We start from the raw sequence: 13,174 nt of genomic DNA, 5'->3' as shown, positions 1-13,174 counted from the left end.
GGATTGCAGATATGCACCTCTTCATGTGATGCTTTAGAGTGAACTTGTGTGTATGCTAGGTAACCACTCTGTCAGCTGAGCTACACCCTAGCCCTGTAACTACTTTATTCTTTAGTAATATATTATGTGCATTCTTGTAGATGTGACAGTCTACTGCATTTGTTACCTTTTTAAGCTGATTAAATGATAGATTAATTAGCCTTCACAACTTTAGTTAAGGTATTTTATGATATGTGCCTTAGAAGTACTATATTATGGGGGATACAGTTCAGTTAAATGTGATTTTTTTTTTTAAAATATTGTGTCTAGTAGATTATTGTGTTATCCTTAGCAGTATTTCTTAAAACAGAGAAAGACTATTACAAGGGAAAGTATTTAAACAAATTTTATTAGCAACCCAACTAAAGTATTTGTTTCTTTAGTACTGGTAGTCTGTTTTGGGGTCTGGCACATTCTAGGCAAGAGCTCTAATACTGAGCCTTATTCCTAACCTTACATGAAATTTATTTTAACTTGCTGTGTTTTCAAATTTTCCTGTAGGTTTCAACAGCATGTGCCTTTCCGGGAAAGTAAACTGACTCACTATTTCCAAAGTTTTTTCAATGGCAAAGGGAAAATATGTATGATCATCAATATTAGTCAGTGTCGTTCTGCCTATGACGAAACACTCAATGTATTGAAGTTCTCAACCATTGCACAAAAGGTAAATGTATTTGGATTGCTGCTAAATTTATGAATATCTCAGAGAATATTCACCATTTTTCCTTGAAAGAACACATGTTTGGGTTTTGTCTTGTTTGCTTTGCCTTTTATTTTTTGAGATAGGCTCTCTGTAGTCTAGCCTGGCCTTGCGATTGCAGCATCCCCCTGCCTTTGCTTCTTCAGTGTGAAACTATAAGTTTGTGCTGGGCAATGATTCTGTGAAATAAGTAATATTTTGTGTCTGCTACTCTAAGCCTAGGAGATATTTGAAGATAAAATTGTAATTGTTTAACTAACTAGAATGACATAGAAAAAAATTGAATGTTGTTACCAAAAGGAGTAAAATGATATTTAATGCTAAATATTAAGTATAAACTTAGATTATAGATTCATGGTAATTTTGGAATGAATTGTCCACTCTGCTATTCATCTGGCTTGTGAGTGATGATATGAAGAATGCAAGAAGGCATGTTGATCTGTAGATTGCATGCAAAGTAGACTTTTCTTCCTGGAAAGTGCATTTAGCAATGCTAATTTCTTTTTTTAAATGTTTATTTGCATAGAAAGAGAGGTTACTGCTTCTGTGTTCACGTTCTTACCCCAATATCTGACTCCCAAGTTTTTATTGATAAAGGGGTAATTAGATAAACGCTACAATTTGACTAATTTTCAAAGTTGTTTTTGTTAGGTTCTGTGAGGTGGTACCTTTGACCCCAGCACTTAGGTGGCAGAGGCAGGTGGTCTCTGAGTTCCAGGCAGGCTGGAGCTACACAGTGAGAACCTGTCTCAAAAAAATTACTTCCAGTTAAAAAGTTCTTGCCTTTCCCCTTGTAAAAGCCACACTGGATATTTTGACAGGTGTATGTTCCAGATACTTTAAGTTCTTCTCAGGAGAAATCTTTTGGGTCCATCAAATCTTCTCAAGATGTATCATTAGACAATAATTTGGATGGTAAAATACTAAATGTAAAAAGAGCCACTGTTTCATGGGAAAATAGTCTAGAAGATGTGGTTGAAAATGAAGATTTGGTTGAGGATTTAGAAAAAACCGAAGAAACACAAAACATGGAAACTGAACTTACTGATGAAGATATAGATAAAACGTTAGAGGAATGTAGAGTCTTCTGCAGTCACAAGAACAAGGTATGCCTTAAGGACTCTCTGCTTGCTTGGCTTAGTTTTCTGAAGTTAGGCTTCGCCCCTCTCCTCTTTGTGTGTGTTAGTGAGCGTGTGAGTGTGTGTATGCAGAGGTCAGAGATCAATATCAGATGTGGTGTGGGGGTGGTCAGAGAACAACGTTGTGGCCCAGATTCTTTACTTCCAAGGATCTGCCTGTCTTTCCACCTCTGCTGTGCTTGGCTTCTCATTTGGGTGCCTGGGATTTTAATTCAAAATGAGTACATGATGATATTTTACAAATAAGTATTTCAGTCAACCCCTCTGATTTGGATTTTGAGATAGGGTCTTGCTATGGCGCCCTGACTGGCTTAGAGCATGCATGATTGACCACTCTGCCCTTAGAATTGCCATCATCCTCTTGCTTCTGTCTCCCATGTGAAGATGTTACAGGTGCACTCAGCCACACTCAGTTTTTCTTTCTAAGCTAGTGCTGGCGAATGAATTCAAGGTTTTATATGTGCTCAACATGTAGTTTGTAAGAACAGGGAAAGATTTTTTTTTTTTGTGATCACATAACCATTTTGCAGCATTGACTTCCAAAGGAGTACAGGCAACTTGTCTTGTAGAATACCTCCACTCTAGATTTATCTGGATTCTCCTCATGTTTAAACCTGTGGTAAGTATATCTCACAGGTGAAGTTATGGATTTCATTGGAGGAAGTATGTTATATCTAGTTTCTCCATTTTTGGAAATGGCTTGCTCATTTGGTTAAGGCATAGTATTCTAGATCTCTTCTTATTCTAAAAATGTATTATTTACTGGGGTCATATCTTTAAACTATGTAAGTGTCTTGTTCCTTAATATCTTTTCATCACATGATTTTAGTATATTCTACCAGAGTTAGTTTGCAATCTTAAGTATTAGTATTTAAAACATCTACCTTGTACTAGAGAGTTCTATTTCTTTAAAAATGATTTTTATTTTTTGTGTGTGCATGCATGCCTGCGTGTTGGCTTGGAAAAGTGGGTATGTGTCACCACATGTGTAAGTCAGAAGACAGCTCGTGACAGTCAGCCCTCTTCTTCCAGCATGTGGGTTCTGGAGGATGAACTCAGGTTGCAGGCTGGTCATCAAGCAAATTTACCTGCTGAGTCATCTCCAGAAGGCATTAAAAACGAAAAGAAAGAGCCTAGCATGGTGGTACATTTTGTAATCCCAGTTCTGGGGAGGAGAAGACAGATGGATCTTTGGGTTTGTTGGGTTGCCAGCTTAACCTAATAAGTGAGCTCCAGGCCAATGAAAAGACCATGTATCACAAAGCAGAGTGGATAACATTTTAGCAGAAATGATACCTGTGTTGTCCAGTCATGTTCATATGCATACACATACATATGCACAACATGCTTGTGCTCACATGCAAGTGTATATACATATAAACCCACTTCTCAGAGGTATTACATTTATGCAGAATTCTATGTCTACAATATTTCTCCATCATTAGTTACTATTTGATGCTTGTTCTATGAAAGTAACATAATTGATGCAATCCCTTGAATTGGCTTTTTGTTTTTTACAGTTTCTTATTACTGCCACAAAAATATACAAGGTAATTAGCATTCTTCCAGCCAGAAACCTGGGCTATGGTAAATATTTTCTCACAGTTAGTTCTTGATAGAATTCATTTTCAAATATAAAGTTGAGACAATGAAAAATCGATAAATTTTGAGAGTTTAATAGTTTGTTGTTGAGAACATAAATCTCAAACCTTTAAGAATACCAGGGTGTTTTTCTTAATGCTGTAACTTATTTTCTTGTGAATTTGTACCTGACATGTTAATAGTTAACTGCTAATAGATCATATTATCATATATGTTTTCAATCTTTGTATCTTTTTACTATACATGTACACACATATGTATGTATGTGTGTGTATATATATATATGTATGTATAGTAAAAAGTCTAAGAAGATAAAATTATTCAATATGTGTCTTAGAAATGTTGGAAAGTAGACATTTGTAGCAGTTTCTCTGCTCTGTACCATATTAGGGATTCAGATTTTGACAGAACACTCTGTAGAGTATGTGTCATTATGACTGTGTGTGTGTGTGTGTGTGTGTGTGTGTGTGTGTGTGTGTGTTTGTAATATGTGTGAGTGTGAGTTTGTGCCACGGTGAGTCATATCCCTTTCCCCAATACGACACTTCTGCTTTTATATACAGTCTCACTGTATCCTAGTCTGGCCTGGAATTTACAGAGATCCGCCTATCGCTTCCTTTTGAGTACTAGGATTAAAGTTATGGATTATTACCATACCCAGTGGATAGGACACTAACCCAGCCTTTAGCATTTCCTATAGATTGGTCCTTATGTTCCCTGCTTATGAAATGTGGTACTATCAAGCTCATGGAGTTGTGTAGATAAAATGAAATAAAACATAACTCTACTATAAACAGTTTTTAGTGGATAATAAATATTCAAATTTTTATAGTACATGTTTAGTTAACTAGACAGATCTCTCTTTAAGATTTTTTCTTTGTATAGGTTTGTTTATAAAAGGTGGAGAGGCACACTTGATTTTTCAAGTTAAGGAATCTCTATAGTTGTTTAATTTTCAGTAAGACTATTAGCACCATTAAAAAGGGCAAGTTTATAATTGACTAAACTATAATAGCTATCTTTGAACAGTCTCTATTTCTCTTGGACCTTACTTTTTCCAATGAAGTATGTGTGCTTATTTTAGAAACTGTTGGATTTAATAGAAGACTTGAAAAAAAGACTAATAAATGAAAAGAAGGAAAAGTTAACATTGGAATTTAAAATCCGAGAAGAAGTTACTCAGGAGTTCACTCAGTATTGGACTCAACGGGAAGCCGATTTTAAGTAAGTTACTTTTTCATGGCCTGGTAGGAATTGAGATTTATCTTTTTGTCTGTTTGTTTGTTTTATAGCCATTTCTTAAGTTACATTATGTGACTTCTGAATGTGATGACTTCTTTAGAAAGACATTACACATGACTATTTAAATTGCTCTCTTAATAGAATTAATTTATGTTTTAAAGGGAGACACTTCTTCAGGAACGAGAGGCGTTAGAAGAAAATGCTGAACGTCGCCTGGCAATCTTCAAAGATTTGGTTGGAAAATGTGACACCCAAGATGAACCAACAAATAGAATTTGTGCCATGAAAGTTGAAACTGAAGTATGTTAATGAAAATATTAAAAATAGCCGGTGAAGTTTTTGGTACCAAGATTTAATATCCATATCAATTATGAGAAGTTTTAATGTTATGAAATAATAATGTTTAAAATCAAAACAGTACTACATTTTTTTTTTTTTTTTTTTGGTTTTTCGAGACAGGGTTTCTCTGTGTAGCTTTGTGCCTTTCCTGGAACTCACTTGGTAGACCAGGCTGGCCTCGAACTCACAGAGATCTGCCTGGCTCTGCCTCCCGAGTGCTGGGATTAAAGGCATGCGCCACCACCGCCTGGCTACGTGATTTTATTGTAGTGAGGCATGTATTATTGGAAATTCATAGATAATAGGTGGTGTTTTTGGGTTGTATTTCCGAGACAGGGCCTCACTATTTAGTCCAAGCTGGTTTGGAGTTCCAATCTTCCTGCCTTGGCTTCCTGAGTACTGAGATGACAAGTGTGTGCCACCTTGTTAGACACAAACAGTTTAAAAGAGACTTTTGGTTTTGGAAAAGGTTTTTTTTTTTTTGGCATTTGTTTCCATTTCAGTTTTTCTTGAGTCGTTGTATTGCTTGTAGGCAGAGGCAGTCATTTTTGTTTGTTGGATTACAGAATACTATTTTCAGAAATGTCTTACAATTTATCAAGAAAAATTAAAAATGTAAAGGAGCCCTTAAAGGGTTACTTACTTAATTGTTCTGATCAAAACAGAAAGATTTATTTCTATATGAAAAGGTTTGCCTTTGTTATAAAGGACTGTTGTTTACCTCAAGGAAAATTGATTGCTGCTCCCACTGAAGTTGATGAGGCTTTCTGGAGGGATTGTTTTGGCTTTCTTTGGGTATGTGCTTTGTTTCTGAGCCACTGGATTCAGTGGTCTGGGAGAAAGATCTCCAGGCTCTCACTGTCATCCTATCGTGTTGTGACATGTGCATGGTTTCTAATGTGGACTTCAGCGTGAGAATGGAGGCTACTTTCTTGGGTCACTGTAAAATGCCACATAAGAGTCAAATGTGATTCAAGGTAGACTTGAACTAGGTAATCAAAATTGTTCTGTAATAACTTAATAAGATTTATGATATATTCCTGAGGAAACAACCTTCATGTTTTATATTTTAGAAATTGAATACTGAAACACAAATTTTGTATAATTGGGAGGTTTCATGTAATTTAAAGAATATTAAGTTGTGAATTTTTGCTGTTTGTAAACTGTTTAAAATATTACCACATGTAATGAAGTCCACTGTTAATGTTAGACATGTGGTTTTTGCTATTTTTAGGGAGCTCGTAATTATGTAGGAGTTGAAGATATTATTGATTCTCTTCAAGATGATGTCACTGATATTAAGAAACAGGCTGAACTTGCTCATTTATATATTACATCTCTTGCTGATCCCCAGGAAGCTATTGCTTGTTTGCAGCTAAAGTTTAATCAAGTTAAAGCGGAGTTAGCTCAAACTAAAGAAGAATTAATTAAAGCCCAAGAAGAGCTAAAAAATGGAGAGAGTGGTAAGTGCATGATTTTACCCTTATTTAGATTTCATAAACACAGAAAAACTGGAGTATAGAGATTTATGCAACTTTTTTACCTTAGCGACTAGAAAATGTTTTAAGCTACGTAACAAATCTTAACATTTTTACCATTTGTATTGTGATTTACTACAAAAAAATACATATTTATGTATATATGTGTATGTATATATATATATATGTATTTATACACACATGTATGTTTTGTTTTTTTTTTCAAGACAGGATTTCACTGTATAACAGCCCTAGCTGTCCTAGAACTCACTTTGTAGACCAGGCTAGCCTCAAAATCACAGAGATCTGCCCGTCTCTGCTTCCCGAGTTTTGGGATTAAAGATGTGTATCACCACATCTGGTCTAAAAATATTTTTTAGGGCTGGCAGATGGCTGGGTAAAGTTGGTGCCTTGTAGTAAGCATAAAGACCCGAGTTTGATTCCCAGACCCTGTACAAACAAGCTTGGTGTGGTGGCATGTGTTTGTAATCCTAGTGCTGGGGATGTGGACAGAGACAGGTCCTTGGACCTTGTGACTAGCCAGCCTAGCTTAATTGAGCGCAAGTCTCAGGTAGAGACTGTGTCAAAAAGAACAAGGTGGACAATGACTACGGATGGACACTTGAGGCTGACTTCTGTCTTCTTCAGGTATGCAGGTGTACACGGCCCACATGTGCATGTGGGTGCATGCGTGCGCATACACATGAAATAAAAACAACTAAATAAATAGTTTTTAAACATTTCTTTGCTTTTAGGTCAGTATATTACAGAAGACTTTTCAAAATGAGAACAAACAAACAGAAAATCAACCCAGAACTAAGAGTCTTAACTTTATAAGAAATCTTAAAGACAATTGTAAAGGAGTTAAATTTGTTTTTTTATTTATTTTCATGGAATCTTTACGTACAATAATAGTTGGAGTGGGATAATGTCTGTGGAATGGTTTAAAATAGTCTTTGGAACTAGTATTTCATTTGATCTCTAAGGGGGAAAACACACACCCAAGTTTGCAGCATCTAGGTTTTAAGAGAGGTGAAGTGCTCTACTCTTTACTGTGTGAAAGAACAGAGGTTAAAAATAACAAGTCAGTGGTGTCTTATAGAGTGGACCAGATAGGCACTACCTAATTGTATATGACACTACTGTGTTTCTACGATTTAGCTTATACCCATCAGTTTGCTCGAAGGTTTGAAAGTGGCTCTTCCTGAAACATGATCTTGTAATTTAATATTAGCACTGTCAAAATTCTTTTCCTGAATTTAATGTAATTTCATAGCCTATGTTTCATTCAATGCTCTTTTTATTATCTTCACAGAATCAGACTCTTTGGTTCAAGTGCCCAAGACATCAAGTAAGGTAATGTAAGCTTTACTTTGTCTTGGTACGAATTTAATGAGTATTGAAGGGGCATAAATTATGGCTATCTGCTTATTTAAAAAATATTTTAAATGAAGGTGGTGCAAAGAATGCAGATGTCGGAGCTGGAGAGAGAGGCCAGTAGTTCAGAATGAATTATGTTCATTTGCCAGCACCCACATCAGATGGCCCACCACTGCCTGCGGCTCAAGTTCCAGAGAACTCAAAGCCTCTGGCTTCAGGGTACCTGCATGTGCATGAGCATACACACACACACACACGCACACGCACACGCGCACGCGCACACGCACACACATACACACACATGCACACACGCACACACGTACAATAAAAATAAATGTTTAAAAGCAAATCAACAGTGACTTCATCTGTATACCATTTTTTAAATGATGGTCAATAAAAAGCATCAAGTTTTCTAGATTTATGCATAAATAGAACTTCCATTCTTTAAAATGTTGTACAAATGGGATTTTGTCTTTTGTTCTTATTGGACAATCTTGGATTTCATTCTGTCACCATATACTAGGTTATATTCTTTTAGTAGTGCATGATGTTGATTTGATGTATAAACTGTGTTTATTGTTTATCTTAAATTGCCGTGTGTTTTAAAATGTTGAGTGGACTGAGCATTGTGCAGTCTGTGACCAGAGGCTGTTTCTGTAGGATGGGCCAACCCTGTTAACTCCAGATCAGATAGTCAACCCTCCTGGGTTTAGGTGGATTTGATACTTACAGGTCTACAGACAAGATTGCAAGTATGTATGAACCTTAAAGTGAACTTAATCTCAGGATTTGCTACTTTTCCTACCCGGCTTTGACATAGGTCTTTTGATTTAACTTAAAATTATTCTTCTAAATAGCAAAATATTTTAAGATATGATTAGATATAACCATATTTGAAGAAATAGTCAAAACAATATACTTTGCAGACATTACAGTGAGTATACACAATTCCTTTTTTATTTTTCTAGTAGTTCAGTACTATTTTCAAATAGTTATAGTTTAAAATGATATTACTTGACATAAAATTGAAAATAAAGCCCCTGTATTCCGGGCATTCTTTTAACTTTATACATATATATATATATATATATATATATATATATATATATATATATATATTGGTTTTTTTTTTTTTTTTTTTTTTTTTTTTTTTTTTTGAGATCTGGTCTCTCATAGCTCAGACTGGCCTCTAATTTGCCATATAGCCCAGGACTTGAACATTATATCATCCTTCCTTCACCTACCAAGTGCTGAAATACTGGTTTCTGCAGTGTGCCTGCCTGTCTTTTTTTCCCCTAGAGCTAAATTACTTGTGTAGAATAACATAGTTGAAGATGGAGGAGCAAAGATTTAAACCCAGGAAGATTGGCGGGGATGTTCTGGTTTCCTCTTAACTAATCTCCTGTATTTATTCTCTTTCCTTTATGTGTATAAACCCACCCCCCACCCCCGCCCCCCACAGTGCAATTTTCAAAGGATTAAAGAGTAAATGTATCATCTTTACCTGAACCAACTGAATATGAAATTGTATTTATGAGATGCTAAAAATCTTCAGAGATGCTAAAGATCATAGTATATAACTTCTGAAAGAAAACATCCTTGTATTAAACACATGAACAATAGCAATACATACATAGTAAAAGCAAGTGCTTGAGGAAAAGAAACTAATTCTGGTTAATTTCATGTTTTGTTCCTGTGACTCAGTACCAACCAGCATTATCAATTAGCAACTTAACATATATTAGAATTATTTCTGAAGAGGAAGCTCAGTTGAGAAAATATCCCCACCAGATTAGCCTGTGAGCAAACCTGTGAGGCATTTCTTTGATTAATAATTAGTGTGGAAGGGCCCATCCCATTAGCAGGTAATGCTACCCCTTGGCAGGTGGTCCTAGGTTGTATAAGAAATCAAGCTGAGCAAGCTATCAAGGAGCAAGCCAATAAGCAACAGTCCTGTCTTGTGTGTCTGTGTACATACTTGTGTGCACCTGTGTGTGCTAAGGTATAAATGCAGAGGTCAGAGGACAACATGCAGGAGTAGTCAGTTCTACCACTCCACCACCCATGGTCCCAGAGAGCGAACTCAGATTATTAGGCTTGGTGGCAAGAGCTTGCTGAGCTATCTTGCTGGCCCTAAATTTTTTAATTTTTTTTTTACTTTTTAATTAAAACCTCTTTAAATTGTTTTCTATTATAGGAGTGTTAATATAGGATAATACCATAATATGTAGAGTAAACTAATAGCCAAGAGTGTCTGGTTTCTTTAAAATGATTTTCTAGGGGACAGAAAAGTTGGCTTAGTGGTATAGAGTACTTGTTGCTCTCAGAGGGCTTTGGCTTGGTGCCCCGCACTCACATGGCAGCTCACAACCATCCATAACTCCAGTTTCAGGAGATCTGATGCTTTCTGCTGACCTTTGCCAGCATCAGTCACTCATGTGATGTACAGATGTACATGTAGTCAAAACACCTATACATATATGTTTTCAATGATCATAACATGCAAGAATGACATTGCAAGGTGACTGGTCAGACTTCTTTGTATCTTGACAGAAAGGTATATTCAGTGCCTGTCACCATTCCCCGGATTATCTGAACATGAGGTGTTACTTTATTTTTAAGGCTGGAACCCAGAACCTCACACATGTTAGGCACACATTCTACCACTGAGGCGTACTCCAGGCTGTGTGGCCTTTAATATTTTGATATATGGGCAAGGGTGCCTCACTCTGTATTATACCTTGTAGTTGTCTATTCTTTAAGTATTTAATATGTTACTCTGTTTTTCTGACTTTTGAGCCTGTTCTGAGGGAAATAACCCCGTTTAATAAGGTGGAAGCATAAGGATGAGAAACCCAAACTGATTTCTTTCAGGCAAAAACTACCATCTACCAATTACCATGCTAGGTTACTGGCAATAGATTAATAAAAGTATATGTGTGTAGTATTCTGTTAATATTTCATTTCAGAGCACACTTTGCTCTTTAGGTTTTGTGTGTTTGTTTAATTTATTTATTTAAAGACAAGGTCTCACTATGTTGACCAGCTGGTCTTGAACTTATGTACTGGAGCAGTCTTCCTACTTTCCCCTAAGTAGCTGGCAATATAAGCTTTTCCCATTGCATCTGAAGCACATAATGTTTTGAGTGTGACTTTAGTGTATTTATTTCTAAGTGCTTTCTGTTGGCAGAGTCCTTAGTTATTTTAGGGTGAAACTTAAACAATTTGCAAAGTGTTTCATCAAGTTTGAGAACAGACCAATGATGAGAATAGACCGATGAGAGGTAATATGAGCCGGGCGGTGGTGGCGCACGCCTTTAATCCCAGCACTTGGGAGGCAGAGGCAGGCAGATCTCTGTGAGTTTGAGGCCAGCCTGGGCTACAGAGTGAGTTCCAGGACAGGCTCCAAAGTTACACAGAGAAACCCTGTCTCAGAAAACACACACACACACACACACACACACACACACACAAAAGATAGGTAATATGAGTAGTTCTGGTGTTTGTTGTAGCTTTTGCATTAGAACTGATTTTAATTGTTTTGTTTTAGGTTGATACATCTTTAACCAGCAATAAATCAACTTGTAATGAAACAGTTGCAATGCCCAAGAACAATAGAACCCAGACACATTCAGAAAGGAAAAGATTAAATGAAGATGTTCTTCAGCAAGATGAACCTCCAGCAAAGAAAGGTATTGGCACTTCAGCTCCCTGCAGGGGTGCTTCACAAGCAGGGAATGACCTGACAAGAACAGGCTTTAGGAAAACCTAGATACTGTGATCTAATCTGTTTGTTTTTTACTCTTTTATTCTTTTTGGGGCCCACCAACCAGCTCTCAAATAAATACACAGAATCTTGTTCTTATTTACGAATGCCCAGCTTTAGCTGGCTTATTTAGCCAGCTTTTCTTAAATTATCCTGTCTATATTTTGCTTTTAGGCTTTATCTTTCTCTATTTCTGTATACTTTTCTTTACTTCTTACTCTGTGACTTGCTGTGTAGCTGGTGGTTGGCCATTGGAGTCCTCCTCTCCTCCTTTTCCTGATCCTTAGTTTCTCCTCCTGTTTATCCTCTCTGCCTGCCAGCCCCACCTATCTTTTCTCCTATCTCGCTATTGCCTGTTCAACTTTTATTAGACCAATCAGGTGTTTTAGACAAGCGAATTAACACAACTTCACAGAGTTAAACAAATGCAACATAAAAGAATGCAACATATCTTTGCATCATTAAAACAAATGTTCTACAGCATAAACAAATGTAACACATCTTAAAATAATATTCCATAACACTAATCTATCAGGGAATATGTGTACATAAAATTGTCTTTTCTTTAATCAATAAAGTTTTAGATACTGAGCTTTTATCATTCTCTGATATTTCATTCTGTCCTGTTAATTAGGTAAAAGACACAGTCATAAAAAGTTTGTGTTGTTTTTGCCAAAAACCTTTACTCACTCTTCCTCACTTTTTTTTTTTGTTGTTGTTTTTTCAAGACAAGGTTTCTCTGTGTAGTTTTGGTGCCTGTCCTGGATCTCACTCTGTAGACCAGGCTGGCCTCAAACTCACAGAGATCTGCCTGCCTCTGCCTCCCAAGTACTGGGATTAAAGGCATGCGCCACCACCACCTTTACATATTTTTATTCATTTGGACAAAAAGAAGATGCTTGACAGACTTTGAGCCAAATATTACTAACAGAAGTGTACTTGAGTTGTATTTTAAAACACTAGAAGAAAGTCTGTTGAAAATATTGTAAATGAAACCTTTTTGTTTTGAAATACTTAAAAATGGTCAAATTTGTTTTAAAAAAAAGTGTAAGGCCGGGCGGTGGTGGCGCACGCCTTTAATCCCAGCACTCGGGAGGCAGAGCCAGGTGGATCTCTGTGAGTTCGAGGCCAGCCTGGGCTACCAAGTGAGTTCCAGGAAAGGCGCAAAGCTACACAGAGAAACCCTGTCTTGAAAAACCAAAAAAAAAAAAAAAAAAAAAAAGTGTATGGGGACAAATCCCAAGATTGTAGGGTTGCTGGGTTCTTTAGAGTAAACTGATTCTCTGAGAAATAATTAAGAAAGTATCAATTGCAAACACAGGAAAAACTTTGAAAATAGGTTCAGTGACTTTTAAGAAAGTGGGATTAGCAGCTGGATATTGTGGTGTGTTGCTGTGATACTATACCCGGGATGCTCAAGCCTAGGTGTGTGAATTTGAGGCCTTCCTGGGCTACATATCAAGACTGTCAGCAGAACAGCAAAGCTAAA

General features: G+C 36.6%; 1 protein-coding gene across 1 annotated transcript in view; it reads left to right on the top strand.

Moving 5' to 3' along the window:
* Kif20b (kinesin family member 20B) overlaps positions 1-13,174 on the top strand; it is a 70,634-nt gene that overhangs the window by 19,403 nt on the left and 38,057 nt on the right. The window contains exons 12-18 of the mRNA XM_059258815.1: positions 541-703; positions 1,561-1,845; positions 4,565-4,704; positions 4,884-5,022; positions 6,296-6,524; positions 7,861-7,895; positions 11,470-11,611. Of these exons, the coding sequence (XP_059114798.1) occupies positions 541-703; positions 1,561-1,845; positions 4,565-4,704; positions 4,884-5,022; positions 6,296-6,524; positions 7,861-7,895; positions 11,470-11,611 (1,133 nt within the window). The remainder of the gene's footprint in view (positions 1-540; positions 704-1,560; positions 1,846-4,564; positions 4,705-4,883; positions 5,023-6,295; positions 6,525-7,860; positions 7,896-11,469; positions 11,612-13,174) is intronic.

The sequence above is a fragment of the Peromyscus eremicus genome, chromosome 1, assembly GCF_949786415.1.
Source record: "Peromyscus eremicus chromosome 1, PerEre_H2_v1, whole genome shotgun sequence".
Lineage (NCBI taxonomy): Eukaryota > Metazoa > Chordata > Mammalia > Rodentia > Cricetidae > Peromyscus > Peromyscus eremicus.
Note: the sequence above shows the minus strand (reverse complement) of the source record. Positions and strands in the feature narration are given on the sequence as shown.